The sequence below is a fragment of the Castor canadensis genome, chromosome 19, assembly GCF_047511655.1.
Source record: "Castor canadensis chromosome 19, mCasCan1.hap1v2, whole genome shotgun sequence".
Lineage (NCBI taxonomy): Eukaryota > Metazoa > Chordata > Mammalia > Rodentia > Castoridae > Castor > Castor canadensis.
The window spans coordinates 4,665,331-4,680,076 of record NC_133404.1 but is presented as its reverse complement, the minus strand read 5'-3'; the positions used below and the strand labels follow the sequence as shown (position 1 = coordinate 4,680,076).

Genomic DNA, 14,746 nt, shown 5'->3' with positions numbered 1-14,746 from the left:
CCACGTTTGCCCACAGGGCAATGTGGGGAGGCCATTCAGAGCCTGGGACAAACTGGGCAGGTGACTTGGGACTGGGGCATGGCCTGGGGAAGTAGGTGGGCTGTGCCTCTGCCCCAAGGAGACTGGCTACCTGGGCAAGAGTGGACTGCCACCTTGGGAGAGGCTGAGGAAGGCTGGAAAGCATGTTTCAACTCAAGGAAACATTGGAAAGGCTTAAGGGTGAAGAGGCAGTTGTGATGGGGGCTTTGAAATCAAGAAGAGAACTGCCTGCTGGTCAGAGAGTTGGAGTGGTCCTTCCACAGACAGTGGGGAAGCCTGGAAAAGCAGGTTAATTCTGTGTGACTGGTGTGTTGAGGATAAGAGACCAAGGGCATGGGGACAGAGGCCAGGTCAGTCTTCTCTCAGGATCTGAGCCCCAGGTATAGACTAATTCTTGTGATGTATGTTCAGTATTGTCTTCCACAAGTCTGGAAGGCTTAGAGTTGGTTCCACCCCAAACATTGGCTTCCAGATGTGGATCCAGTGAGGCTTTGCAGAACTTTCAGTAGGGGAAGAGTGACTGATCCCATTACCTTGGCCCAGGGTGACCTCTCCCTAAGTTTGAGGTGGTCTGCTCACCAGCAGGCCTCTCTTCTCACTGTATATCCCTGTCTTAGTCCTCGTGTCCCCCAAATCCAATGTCAAAGGAGGCATGTTGTCCACCACAAACTGCTACTCCAAAGGCTGTTTCTACTGTGACTGTATTCCTGCACCCTCACCCCAACATCCCATCAGACTTGATCCCGACCGTATGGCCAAGGACCACCTTCATCTTGTCTGTTGAGGGCATCTGTCCACTGTGGGTTTGGTGTCCTCAGAGAAAGAAATCCTTTAATGGCTGAGGAACCTGAGGAAGAGGAAGATTCCGGAAGTGTGAGGTAGGCAGACATTTGTCTGTTGCCTGTGCTTCAGGCCTGTGACCAGACCCACTGGGAAGGATACAAGGTATGAAAGATGACTGCCACGAGCCCAGGAAGCACAATCAACCAGGAGGAGGAGCTCCACATGTGAACAGTGAGAAGACCACGCAGAGCAACTTCCATGAGTTGGTGGCCAAGAACCTGGCCCAGACTGGGGCTGTGCAGCTGGATGTGCCTGTCATGGGCTGGGTGTGGGAGGCCAGGGAAGGCTTCTTTGAAGAGTGGGTAGGGGCAGGAAAGGAAGAAGTCATTGGGCAACTTACATTCTTTTGAATGAGCTCAGCATAAACCATGCAGGCAGCAGAGATCAGCTCGTCAGCATCAAGGTCAATGAGTTTGTTGCAAGCCTGGGAGGGACATGCCCACATGTGTGTGTGCACATTCGTTTGTGTGTGCATGTGCGTGTGTGCGTGTGTGCATTAGTGCACACACGTCTCCCTGCACTTTTGGGCACAGGCACAGCCTGCAGACCTATGGGAAGAGGCCTGCTACTCACAGAAGTAATCTGTGATTACTTGATTTCTACACCTGACTGGCATGGTGTGTGCAATTTTATATTTTGGGGGGGAGATGGTAAATACAGCTTTCACACTGGGAGGACACTTTAGGAAGTCCTGGGTTCCACCAGATACCTCTGGAGCTTCTAAGGAGAATTTGGTTTATAATTGGAGCAGCCTTTCTTTCCCTTTCTTTTCTTCTCCTTCCCTCCCTCTCTCCACCCCCTGTTGTTGGGGGATCAAGCCCAGGGTTTTCCAGAGACTGGTAAAGCACTTTACCACTGAGCTACACCGCCAGCCCCAGAACTCTTTCAAAGAAAGACTTTATATCTGCTTTAAAAAACAAAAAGGTTGGAAAACCTGAGGCTCTTTCACCACAGGAGTGTCCCAGGGCAAGGGGTTTATTGCAAGGCAGTAGAGCCTAATGGTTAGGCCACTCGAGGCCTCAGTTTCCTTAGGGGCTGACTTGTTATAATATATCGCAGAGCCTCTGCAGTGGGCTTCTCACGTCTATTAAAAGCCCTCCGCCCAGAGCTCAGTATGCCATCTGCACCCTCCCCACAAAGGTAACAGGGAAGCCCAGCACACTGTGAGCCCCAGCACCTGCAGCCAGGGGTGGGTGAGGTGTCAGAACTGCAGAGACGATGGGGGCTTGGCCTGAGTGTGCTCACCAGGAGGATGGCGTTCCCGCTCATGCTGTCCAGCAGCGCCTGCCGACGCACCATCTGTAACATGCTGTAGGCCACCAGCACCTGGAAGTTTCTGCAGGGCTTTCCGGTCAGCAGGACCTGCGGGCGGGCAGCCTCAGCCTGGGCCCTGTGGCCTGAGACTGCCCTCAGATGGTGAGCCACCCACCAACCATGTGTCAAGGCCAGCTATCCCTGGCCTTGCTGCCCCATTCATTCATTCATTCTCTCACTCGCTTGCTCAGACAAACGCTCAGGGTACCCCCGGGCTTTGTGCTGGCTACTGGGGAATTCAGAGCTAAAAGCCTCAGGGAATTCCTTCCTTTGGAAGGAGGAGGAGGAGGAAAAAGGGTCAAGGAGAGACTGGGATATGGTTGTAGTATGTTAATGGGGTTTTGCCAAAGCAAGATTGATGGGAGCTCCACAATCCAGGGGTATCCCCAAATGCCTAGGGTTTGTAGTAGACTTGGGCATGGAGACCAGTAGGCCGGTCTCCTGTATACGGTGGCAGCCCCAGGGGCAGGGCAGTGACGTGGTGACTGATGACCCCCCCAGCAAGGGTCACCAGCTGATGACCCTGGGGACTGTGGTCAAATGGCTATGTGTGTCCTGCGTTCTCCAGAGAAAGCAGCCAGCATTCTTGTGTCAGGAAAGGCCGAGGAAGGGGCTGCTGAGGAGCGAGAGCAAATGGCAGGGAGGCAGGCAGGCAGCTGAGCTGCAGGCCTGGCCTCCTACAGCACAGGCAGCTGACTGCCCTGCAGATGGCACAGCTGGTTGGGCCTTTGTATCAGAAGAACAGATGGACAAAATTATGCTCCAGCTTCCTCCAAAAAGGTGGGAGCAGGATTGCTGGCCTAATAAAACCCCAAACTAAGGTCTGGGTGTGGTGCCTCGTGCCTGTAAATCTAGGTATTCAGGAAATAGAGACAGTTTGAGGCCAGTTGGAAAGACCCTATCTCAAAAACAAGCCAGGAATTGTGGTGAATGCCTGTGATCCCAGCTACACAGGAGGCAGAGGTAGGAAAAGCCCTGGCAAAAGTGTGAGATCCTATCTAAAAAACAAACTAAAAGCTAAAGGGCTGTGGATATGGTTCAAGTATGCAGCCTGGCAAGTTTGAGGCCCTGAATTCAATCCCAGGACCCACCCACCCCCAAAAATTAAAAAAACAAAAAATACTCCAAGCCACTGAGATCCACTCAAAGCCAGGAATAAAAGGGGGAGGCAAGGACAACTTGAAGCCTCTGCCAGCCCAGGGTGGGGCCTGTCCCAAGTGTCTGGGGCTCACGTTCAGTGGAGCGTCTCACCTCCCAGAGTCTCCAGACGTCATCAAAGGATTTGAAGGCACGCTGGAAGCAGAGGCAGAACCAGGGGAAGAGGGACTGCACGACTCCAGCACCCTTCCTTCCTGTGGGGAGAGAGGCAGGGGCCCGCCCAGGAAGCCACAGTCAGGGGAAACATGGATCGCCACAAACAGCTCATGTGAAACATGAAAACCTTGGCTGCTACTTTTCCAGCTGCACACAGAGATTGTTAGGGACCGATGTTCAATAGTGCAGACACCAGGCCCCTGCAGATGGACCCTCCTCCCAGGGCCTGGACAGAAGTTCCATGGAGCCAGCCCCTGCCCCATGCCCACTGACAGCTGCCATGTCTGGTCCTGGCCCCTCCTGTGCCTGTCCTGGTGGGGTGTGAGGTGGCAGCAGAGGAAAACACTCACTTAGGTGGTCAGCGAACACGGGGTCCAGGAAGGTGATAAGGGTGTTGAGCGTGTCTAAGTTCTTGGCCACCCCAATGTTGATGACACAGCTGTGCTCCTGCACGGGGAGCAGGGGAGAGAGGCAGGGAGACTGAGTCCTCTTCAGCTTGAGAGCAGCAGAGAGCCAGCCCTGCTTCCCTCAGCCCCAGCTGTGGGCAGCTGAGTGTCTGGCTGCAGGCTGAGCCCATGTCTGTGGCTGAGTCTGGGGGGGGGGGCAGGGGTGTCTGTGTGTGTACGCATGCACATGCTTGTGTATTTATGCCTATGTCTGTGTAGTCTGTGTGTGCAAGGATGTCCATTAATACATGTGTGCAAACCTGGGTGACCATCTATGTGTCTGTATGCGTTTTAATTTTGCAGGAGGAGTGGGTAAGGACCTGAACATGTCTCAAACATGATTCACAATTCCATGAGCCCCGTTATCACCCCACCACACACTGTTGGGTCTGAGCCAACCCAGATAAGGAAAGGGCATTGCACATTGGCACGGGGTGGAGGGAAAGGTAGGGGATCTGGGCAGCTTCTCACAGGTCATGAGAAAAGAGTTTCCTAGGGGAGGGGTGTTCCTGGGAGCAACGCCTTCAAAGTCCCTCAGCCTGGATGGAGTAGGGGACACTAGGTCCCAAGGAGTCCCTGGTGTGTCCGGAGTGTAGGAGGGAGCAATAGAAGATAAGATGAAAGATAAGGCCTTGAAGTCCTGCGAAGGCTATCAGGTTTTATTCTGGAGGCCTAGGGAGCCACAGAGGATTGGCGGGGAGGAAAGCAGTGTTTGGGGAGGGAAAGGCCAGGAGAGGAAACCATCAAAGGTCACAGTGAGCACTGGACCCAGAGCATCAACTCTACCCCTCTGGACTCTGATGCCTGCCCCCCCTGTGAGCCCCCCCAACTAGGAGCCTCTGTGACCCAGAGTCTGAGGACTGGAGGGGGAGTGGCTGAGGCTGCCAGTGCCTGTCCAGTCCTGTGGGTTGATGTGAAACCCCTGTGGGGTTTGGGGGTCCTTGAGCTCTGCCTGGTCCTCACCGTTTTCTGCAGGAAGAACTGGAAGAGCCAGAAGGTTTCGTGTTCATGCTCCAACATGAGCTGGAAAAGCATCACCATCTCGTGGAAACCCTGCTGGTACTCTGGTGTGGAGGGAGGAGGCTCAGTGAGGAGGAACTGGTGGGAGGAGGGGCCAGGTCCCAGGCTGGGGTTCAGCCCTAGGCTCACCAGCCTGGGTGTTGCAGACATAACTCAGGAGCAGGGTCTTCTCCAGTTTCTTCTTATCAATGAGCACGTTGCCCAGCGGGTCTTTGTCATACAGTTTCTGGATGTCATATGCTAGGTTGGGAGCAAGAGACAGGTAGGTGGCACCAGATCATCTCCAGCAGAAGCCCATAGATGAGTTTTTCCCCACTCCAAGAGGGCAGGTCCTAGAGCATCCTGGGAGGGACCAGGACTCAACTCCTTACCACAACCTGAGCTGTCTGGGTTTCTCCCCACCTACAAATCTTTTTTTTTTTTTTTCTTCTTGGGACTGGGGCTTAAACTCGGGCCTTTGGGCTTCAAATTTGCAAAATAAGCATTCTACTGCTTGAGCCACACCTCCAGTCCCCTGCCTACAAGTCTTTGACCAATGCATATCCTTTTCCAGAAATACCCTTCCCTGTCTAATTCAAATCCAATCTATTTCAATCATGGGAAGAAGAGAGAAAGAATGCAGCAAAAGTAGCATGTGTCAAGGAAACAGTGTTGAGTATCTAGGGGGCCCCAGAAACACAGGTGGGTGGATTAACCAAGGTTTGGCAGAGAAAATTCCATGCCCAAGTCAAGGGAGCTCCCAGGACCTCAGAATCATCACCTGTCCCTGGAAATGGCCAGGGAGGGGCAGGGATGTCTTCAGCCCTCCACTCTGTCCAACCCCACTTCAGCGCTGCTCACCAATGTTGTGCCGAGTCTCTGTGAAGTTCCGGTGCAGGTTTTCCAGCAGGGGCTGAATCTTCTCATACATCTGGCATAAGGCTTGGTAGTTTTTCCTGTGAGAACAGCATCAAGGCTGAACAAGGTGGCCCTCCTTTCATGGGAGGAAAACTCAGCATCAGGAAGATACTAGCAGCCTGGCCCACTGGGGCTTTCCCCTCATCTCAGCCCGTGCCAACCCCTGCATTCCCTGATGTGTACCTGCACATTGACTCTGAGCTGGAACCCTGGCCCTACCACTCCACGACTGGGTGTCTGCAGTGGCATCAAGCCTTGGGAATGTATGCTTGAGTTGGAAGGACAGGTCAAGACCATATTTTGTGCTCAGTAGGATGATTAGTTCAAAAAGCATGTCCATATCTTACCCCTACAACCTATGAATGTGGCCTTATGGGAAAACAGTCTTTGCAAATGTAATTTAATAAGGATCACAAGATGAGACCATTCTGGATTCTCTCGGTGGACCATAAATCCAATGACAAATGTCCTTAAAAGAGACACAGAGGAGAATGTTGGGTGAGATGCCAGTGAACACCTAGAGACTCCAGGTACTGGAGGATGAGAAGGATTTTCTCCCAGAGCCTTCAGGGGAAGCCAGTGCCTTCATCTGCTCTTCTGGCCTCTAGAACCATGAGAGAAGAAACATCTGTTGTTGAAAGATACAGTCTGTTTGCTCTGCCCCCAAAACTTCAGGTGACCTAACACCAAAGGGCTTTTCCTCAGGCTCTCAGGACTCCCAAGGTGCCCTGGATGATATCCTCTGTGGGCCCTGTGTGGGAATTCTTTTTCCTCATCCTGGCTGGGTGCAGCCCCTGCCCCAGGCCCCAGCTGGTGGGGTCCATCCGACTCAGCCAGTGTGTCCTGAGCTCTCACATGGACAGGTCAGACCTGCTGCAGGCCAGAGGCAAAGGTGACTCAGGGAGGACTCTGCCTTTGGGTCTCTCAGCCTGGTAGAGAAGAGGCAGGCTCCAGCCTCATCACCCTGGGGGTCTTAGCAGAACTGCCAACCAACAGCCTGTGGCTTAGGGAAGGAAATGTTCCCACCTACCTCACCAAAACTAGCCACTTCTCTCTGAATGGTGCCCGTAGTTTCTAATTCAGCCCTTACAACCACTCTGTGAAATGTATCATTGCCTCCATCTCACAGAGGCGGCGCTTGAGACTTTGACAGGGAAGTTCACAAGCAAGTTCACTCAGGGTGTAAATGATAGTGCTGGAATTCGAACCCAGCTTCCAGACTCAGGGCTGTCCAAATGAACTAAAGTGCCTCACCGTTTGGTCCCCTGGAAGATCCGGGAGGACTAGCTTAGAAGAAGTCTGATCAGAACCTTGAAGGAAGGGTGGGGTTTGAGAGGCAGATGAAGGGGAGGCCAGAGTGTGAAGAAGGAGTGAACCAAGAGCAGAGGGGTGTGCACCAGCCCAGCAGAGGGCTGGGGCTGAGTAGACGGGGTGTCTGCAAGGCACGCAGTATGGTTGGATGTGAGGTGTGGGATGGGGTTGCTGAGATACGGGAGGCACTGGAAGAGAGGCTGTGCTATTGAAATGTCACCAGCTACACCTCTGGGGATGTTGAGCATGAAAGGAGATGTGGGCTGTGCAGGCAGGCCAAAGCTTAGATCCAGGAGGCAGCTCAGCCATGGAGCCCAGGGAAGAAGGTAGAAGAAGCGTTCCAGGGCCTGCAGTGGTAGAGCGCACAGGCCTAGGGAAGGGTGGGGATTGGGAGCCAAGGGAAGAAGAGCGGTTGTTGAACCAGTGTCTGCCTATAGTTGCTGGGCTGGTCAGTGGAACTGGAGAAGAGGCGTCGGCCCAAACCTGGCAGCACCAGCTGTGTGCAGGACTGGGCACCAGAAGCCTTCTGAACTCAGAAAGGGAAGCCCATGTAGGGGAAAAAGACGTCTGCTGGCTGGGGTGGGTACGCTGTGCCACTGCAGCACCACCCATTCCCCTCCTGACAGAGGATCTGGAATGTTCTACCTTCTTTTGCTGTCTACTGTGAGCCGCTCATCCTGGGAGCTCTGCCATGAGTAGTAGCCTGTGAGGAACTTCCAGGCTTCTGTTCTCACGGAGGGGTGCAGGCCCTGCCAGTGGGAGGGAAGCAGGAGGTCAAGGGCCTTCCAAAGAGAAGAAGACCCAAAGGGATCCGCGCACCCACGCCCCCAGTTCCCAAGCAAATCCAAGAGTAGTTTGGGGACCATACCCTTTCCAGGATGTTCACACAGATGAAGTCCCGTGACTTGGCTAGGTGACCATTCTCGTCGAAGAAGCTATCCCATTCTGTCTTGTCAATGGGTGGCTTTCTCTTCACCTGGCAAGGACAGCTAGTTTAGCCCTCTGTGAGGGGCTTTTGGCTTTTCTTTTTTATCTAGGGTGATTTTGAGATGATACACTCTGGACTTCGCAATAGGAATCACAGCTCACAGCCTCTGACTCACTTCTGGAAATCTACCCTGAAGAAACTACTGAACATAGGTAGAAAAAAAATCCTGCATGTGTAATCATTTTCACTGTGCATTATTTCCCAGAATGAAAACTGTGCTGAATGTTCTATAATAAGGGAATAGTTAAGTAAACTGTGGTTTATATGCTTGATGGAATATTGTGAAGCAGAGAAATAGATGTTGATAAGGGATGAATAATAATCTGGAAAAATACAAATGTTAACAAGATGCAAAATTAGATATTCGGTATTCTATGTACTGTACTCTCTGGTTCTATGTGGTTCTCGTAGTACAACCCGTCTTCACAGATTAGACGTTTGATCATGGATTACTAAAACCATGCCACATAAACTCTAACATAGAGTACATTAACCTGAAAAAGTTGTTAGAGAAAAAGACTGAAAAAGCTAGCACAAAAACTCCCTCCATTAAAAACAACAGTGATTATCTATCTTTGGATAATAGGAATGTAAGTGGCTTTTTTTCTTTTTCTTGTATTTTTCCAATTTTTTCATAATAATGGGTACTGCTTTGATAATGGAAGATGTAAGATAAGCAGTCATTAGACACATTCATGTGCTCTATTTTATCTTTTCCTGGAAATGTAAAAGAGTTTGTCACAAGGAACGGTTTCCAGTCTAGATGGGGGGCTGGGGAGGAGGCAGGGAGAGAGAGGTAAGTGCCTTGCATGCAAAGCAATTTGAAGTGCTTATAAAACAATATTCGGAGTGAAGCATCCTGTTGGATGAGAAGAAGACACCTCCCTTTCTCAGGTGTCCCCTCCTGTTGAAAAGAAGGTATCTTGAAATGCCTCTTTGCAGACAGACAGTCACGCTGATGAAAAACAGCCCAGAAGCTGAGCAGTCACACCCCCAACTTCCCCTCAATATTTGAATATGTACACGCATGACTCAAGATTAAATTTGCATCAAATCACTCAAGGGACTTCTCAACACAGAGTCTGATTCAGAAAGTGTGGGGTACAGCCCAAGATGAACCTCCCTCATAGGCTCCCAGAGGACAGATGCTGCTGCTGGTCCATGGACCAAGAGGTATCAGAGACAAAACAGCACAGAAATAAAAGTCAGAGCTCACAGGCCCCTTTAATAACGCTCTTTAATAACTCTCACACGCTCTCTCTTCTGAGCCAAAATAGGACACAGGGGGCTGAGTAGGCACAAAGGCATTTGACATTGGCTTGCCCTTGGGAAGCAGGGTGTCCCTGACAGCAGGCCCTGTCACTGTCATTGGTGACCATCTCCACACTTGGAGAATCGCTTCGGACTTCACAGCCCCCTGCCTTGACCTAAACACCAACTCTGCCACTTACTATCTATGTGACTCCAGCAAGTCACTCGTCTCTGTACCTCGGTCTCCTTGTTTATCAAACAAAGACCATCATATCACCTTCCTCAGAGGGCTGAGCTAACAAATGGCCTGTAAACAGAGCATTTAGGTATCGTTGTACACACCAGAGACTGCGGACAACTCATTTTGTTTTATTATTAGCCCTCTCTAAGCTCAGAGAACTGAAGAAAGACATTGAAAAATTCAGATCAAGGCCTGGTGATGATCTAGAAGCAAAAGCATTTAAAACGCAGGGACTGAGGTGCTCATTGTGTATTTTTTGCGTCTCGCTCTCTTAATCACTACGATCAATGAGACTTGAGATTCGTTTAGGCATTATCATTGGTTATTATGATTCTGGAAAAAACTACCGTGCCGAAAATTTTTGTGACTGAGGCTGGTTTCTAAAGAATAGCTGTGTCTCATTACCTGGGCTTGGAATCACCTACTAATAAAAATGTTACTGCCACCTGATGGCAGCTGAAATTGTTGGCAAAAGCACCAGAAAATTTGCCAGTCTTTTAAGGAGTGAACTTGCAAATCTAAAATTCAACAAAGCTGGAACGACACATATAAAGAAAAAGTAAGAGTAGCTTCCAGATCTCCAGATAAGGTAAAAATGGACGTGGGTGTTTTGTCCTGTTGTTGGTGCTGATAATAAAGACCAAGGTACAATCAACCCTCATCTGCTTTCTCTGTTACTTCTCCAGTCTAGCTTTTCTACCCAGCAGAGGAAAAGAGTCCCAGTGCAAACCAGAGGCTAGGGAGGGAGGCAAGAGTTAACGAAGAGCATGCACCAGCCAGGTGAGGTAGTGTACACCTGTAATCCCAGCACTTGGGAATCGGAGGAAGGAGGATCTCAAGTACGAGACCAACCTGGGTTACATAGGGAGACCCTGTACAAAGCAAAACAAAAAAGGGCACACACCAGGATGAAGGAGGCTGATCGCCTGGCAGAGAGGCTGTTTTCGGGAGAGAGGGTGGTCATGGCACCTGCTAGCTGTCTTCAGAACACCCTGTTACCAGAACTTACTTGGAGCCCTAGCGAGACTTAGTTAGCAACTCATCTTCCTTTTAGGAGATGAGTTGCGTTCCCAAGTGGAACTGGACCTCTCCTGACCCCTCCCACTTGAACAGAGCCAGCCAGCTGTGTCACAAGGCCCCTTGAACTCATCACAATGACCTTGGAACATGGTGCCTTCACCTTCAGAGGTAAGACACAACACAGGAGCCAAAGGGCTAAACCTGCTGGTCATCCCACCAACTGCAGTGGATGTGGGTCCCAGATCACGGTTGGCCTGGTCAGGGTGGGCTTCCTGGGAGAGGCATGCCATGAAGCCTCTCTGTGTACCTCTCACTCTGCTTCTGGATTCTCTTAGCTTGCTATTTCCCCAGACCAGCACCTGAACCTGGAGAAGTTTGAGTGCAAACTTCAGATTGGGGAGGACCTCTTCCAAAGGCTCTGAATTAATATGTCTGGACTAGAAGCCCGAGGAATGCATTTTTAAATTTAATTTTAATTTTGAATCAGCATATATTAATGATATAGGGACTGGGCACTGGTAGCTCACACCTATAATCCTAGCTACTTGGGAGGCTGAGATCAGAAGGATCGCAGTTGTAAGCCAGCCTGAGCAAACAGTTTGCAAGGCCCTATCTACAAAAATAACCAGAGCAAAATGGGCTGGAGCCATGGCTCAAGTGGTAGAGTGCCTACTTTGCAAGAGTGGGATCCTGAATTCTAAATCCCAGTCCTACCAAATAATAATAATAATAATAATATTACTACAGGATTTCATTTTGATAATTCCATCCAAGGGAATGTATTCTGATAAACCTCCTTAGGTGACTTAGATTTAGTATTTGGACAGTGGCTTCTGGGCCTACAGACTGTTTTATTTGCCCTAAGACAGTGCTGTCTTGGCCAATGTAAGATAATGAATAAATGATGGAATGTCTTGGGTCTCATGTCCTTCTGTTCCCTCTCTGTGTGTACCACAGAGGCTTGTGAGTGTCCCATCACTCCTCTTACCCTGAGTTCCTTTAGGCCAGGGTCAATGTCAAATTTCTCTGTGCTCACAGCTCCCAACACCAATCCTGCCGCCACCTGGCACTTACTTGGTCGGTGCCCCTGATGATTGAATGACTTACAAGTTGGCACTCTTGGCTCCAAACCCACCTTCTCCAGCCCCGCTGCTGCTTGTGTCTCCACAAGTCCCCTGTGGCTCAAAGGCATCCTTAGTCATGAGGAGACGAAAGTCATTGGCCAAACCAAATTGGAATCAGTAGCTCCAAGATGGAATTGAGACTCTGACTCCTTCTGAGCCACAGTTTTCCCAGCCGTGAAATGGGACTACAGACAACCTCTGCCTTTAGTGTCCTCATTAACCGAAAGAATTGGCACCTCTGGAAGTCTTGGGTGGACAAGATTCGTGGTCTCACTCGCTGTCACTCTTCTGCTGGCTGTAGGCGCTGCAGGAGGCCTTTAAAATCACAGCACCTGTCATCTGCCTCCCTCCACCACCCCATCCCAATTTAAGAAGGTGCTGAGCTCTTTTTCCTCTTAGCCTGATGCCCGAGGTCTGCACAGAGCATGGAGCAGGGAACGGGTGGCATAAGAACGGACTCCTTCCACATCAGATTGGCTTTTGTTCTGAGGTCTGCGAGAAGTCTCCGAGCACATGTCCAGAGCAGGAGATATGGCGTGGGTGTTCCTCGTCATTTGGGATGATGGATATATCTGTTCTTCCACCTTAGCCATGCAGACAATGGAGAATTAACTGTGAGTTTCCCTAAGATGAGGATCAAGCAGAGAGTTAGAAAAATCTGAGTGCAAAATGCACTGTGGTGGACGTAGATCAGCCACCGAGCTCCCTTTAACCTCTGGCTCCTTTGCACAAATTGAAGGTCATAACTCTCCCCCAAATTAGGCATTTCCAAAAGCCACATAGCAACGCAGTGCAGGCTTAATATTCAAACAGAATTGCAGGGCCCTGCACTAAAGCAAAATGGTTGTTGCTGGTGGGGTGTTTTTGTTTTGGCCGTCCTGGAGTTCGAACTCAGTGCTTTGCGCTTGTTAGGCAGGTGCTCTACCACTTGAATCATGCCCCGCCCCCCGCCACTTGTTTTTGCTTTTAGTTACTTTTTGGATGGGGTCTGGCATTTTTCCCAGACCCCGTGATTCTTCCACCCGGGCACCAGTGCCTCGGAGTAGCTGGAATTACAGAGGCACACTACCACACCAGTTTGTTTATTGAGGTTTTGTGAACAATTTCCTCTGGCTGGCCTTGAACAGTGATCCTCCCAATCTCTGCCTGATGAGTAGCTGAGATTATAAATGTGTACCACCATGCCAGGCCAAAGAAAAAGGTTTTGCTCTGCCCCACTGACTTCTGTTTCAGATTCTTACCACGGACTTAATGTGTCCCTTGCGGGGAGGGCTAAATGGCCCTTGCACGTGAATTTTTGTACACAATTGCCCAAGGGCTTTAGCTACCTACCTATTTCTCTCTCTCTCTGGTGGGAACCCAGCTTTCTGCCTTAAATTTCTGCACACAGGAATTCCTCAGGGCACAGGAATCCCAGGTTTTCAAACATCATTCTTGGAATTCGCGTTCAAGAAATGCTGGATGGACGAAACACACCTGACCCATTTTTTTCTCGGTCGAATCTGGCTGTCCATTAGCTGATGCGGTTGTGCTGGTGAGGTGGGAGGGGCCCTGGGAAGTACCTCGCACTCTCAGATATGAGATGCTTATGCAATGAGAGAACCTCTCAGCTTTTGTGCCAGGAAGACACAGGTTCAAATCCAGACCCTGCTCCAACAATGATGTGACCTCGGCACCAGTCATGGGAAAAGGCAGTCTCGGGTATGCTGTCTGCTGATCCCTGCTCAGTGGCCAATGGCCAGAAAATCTTCCTTCCCAATCAGCTCATGTGGTACTCGTCACTTCCGTGGGAATATCATTTGCCTCTTCTAGGATCTACGTATACCCCTTTGTTCTGCTTAAGCTTCTGTGTCACATGGCACCTGGCCAACCCCACAGCTCTATCTGTTCCAGGTGGAGAGAGAACGGGTCCTTCCCTTGCAGCAGGAGGGGGGACCTGCAGACTTGTCCTGATTCAGCCATGGACAGAGACCCCTGGCCATGGTGGATGGACGGACACCCACTACTGAAGTCAATCTCGCTCTGCCCTCCTCTATGTGAGTAAAATGTTGCTCCATCCAGCGCTGTGTGAGTCGTGTGCTCCTTGGTGACACCTGCCAACTGTGGAGTGGGCTGACACCCTGAGACAGCTGCTCCTGGTGGCAGGCAGTGTTGTGCCATTTGCTGTCCTCTACACAATGAGACTCCTCCCTGGAGGCGGAATGGGAGTCATTTGCTTGACATGTCTCCTACCCTGTCTGAGCCCCTGCATCCTCCCATGTGCACAGGGGCTGCAATGCCTCCGGCAGCGACGGGTAAATGGAGCAGCTATGGAAAGGGCTCAGCACAGCCCAGGAGCGCAGGCGCACTGGGCACACAGGGTTACTGTTGTCCTCAGCACTGCCACCATTATTACTGACACCTAGGGCTTGGCCACAAATCACCATGAAGGTTTTCTCTGTGTAAAAACTAGACTCCAGCCAAGATGCTGCCCGCTTTCTCCGGGCTTATAGTAACACTTGTTACTACCCAAGTTCAAAGATCCCATGAGCCGGTCAGTTTCTGCTTCTCTGCATGTCTCCAGGATCCAAAGGGACCTATAAAAGCATAAGGCCAGTATCAGAAACCAAGTTGACTCAAGTACCCTCATGCCAACGCAACACGACAGGACTCTGAAACGCCATGCAGCTGTGTGTCTGCTAACGGGGATCAGACCTTTCACAGGCTGCCTCCCCAGGACTGTGTAAGTCCAGCCACCACTCCAGTTCTCCACAGAAATCACAGGAAGTCTGATTTTGTCTCATTGCTGAAGTGCCAAAGATCTTCTGTGCTAAAGCTGTTCTTTTCTCTTCGCCCCTCTTTGTAGGGAGCCAGGATAAGTTTAGATTTGGGGCGTCAGGCTTTCGGTCCTCGCCCCCACGAAGCACAGTGTTTCTGACAAAAATGGAGACAGCCGTAC

At 50.7% G+C, this 14,746-nt stretch overlaps 1 protein-coding gene across 2 annotated transcripts; it reads right to left on the bottom strand.

The window, feature by feature from the left end:
* Positions 1–853: 853 nt before the first annotated feature.
* Positions 854–10,628, bottom strand: Tbc1d21 (TBC1 domain family member 21). 2 transcript variants are annotated; one of them, XM_020165617.2, is made up of 11 exons: positions 10,569–10,628; positions 8,053–8,160; positions 7,830–7,933; positions 5,817–5,911; positions 5,106–5,216; positions 4,920–5,020; positions 3,861–3,957; positions 3,448–3,548; positions 2,128–2,244; positions 1,223–1,306; positions 854–886 (listed from the first exon to the last, which is right to left on the bottom strand). In XM_020165617.2, exons 1-11 carry the CDS (start codon positions 10,626–10,628, stop codon positions 854–856), a joined length of 1,011 nt encoding a protein of 336 aa, XP_020021206.1. The 2 variants fall into 2 exon arrangements, with proteins under 2 accessions (XP_020021206.1, XP_020021207.1); XM_020165618.2 differs by lacking the exon at positions 8,053–8,160.
* Positions 10,629–14,746: the final 4,118 nt, after the last annotated feature.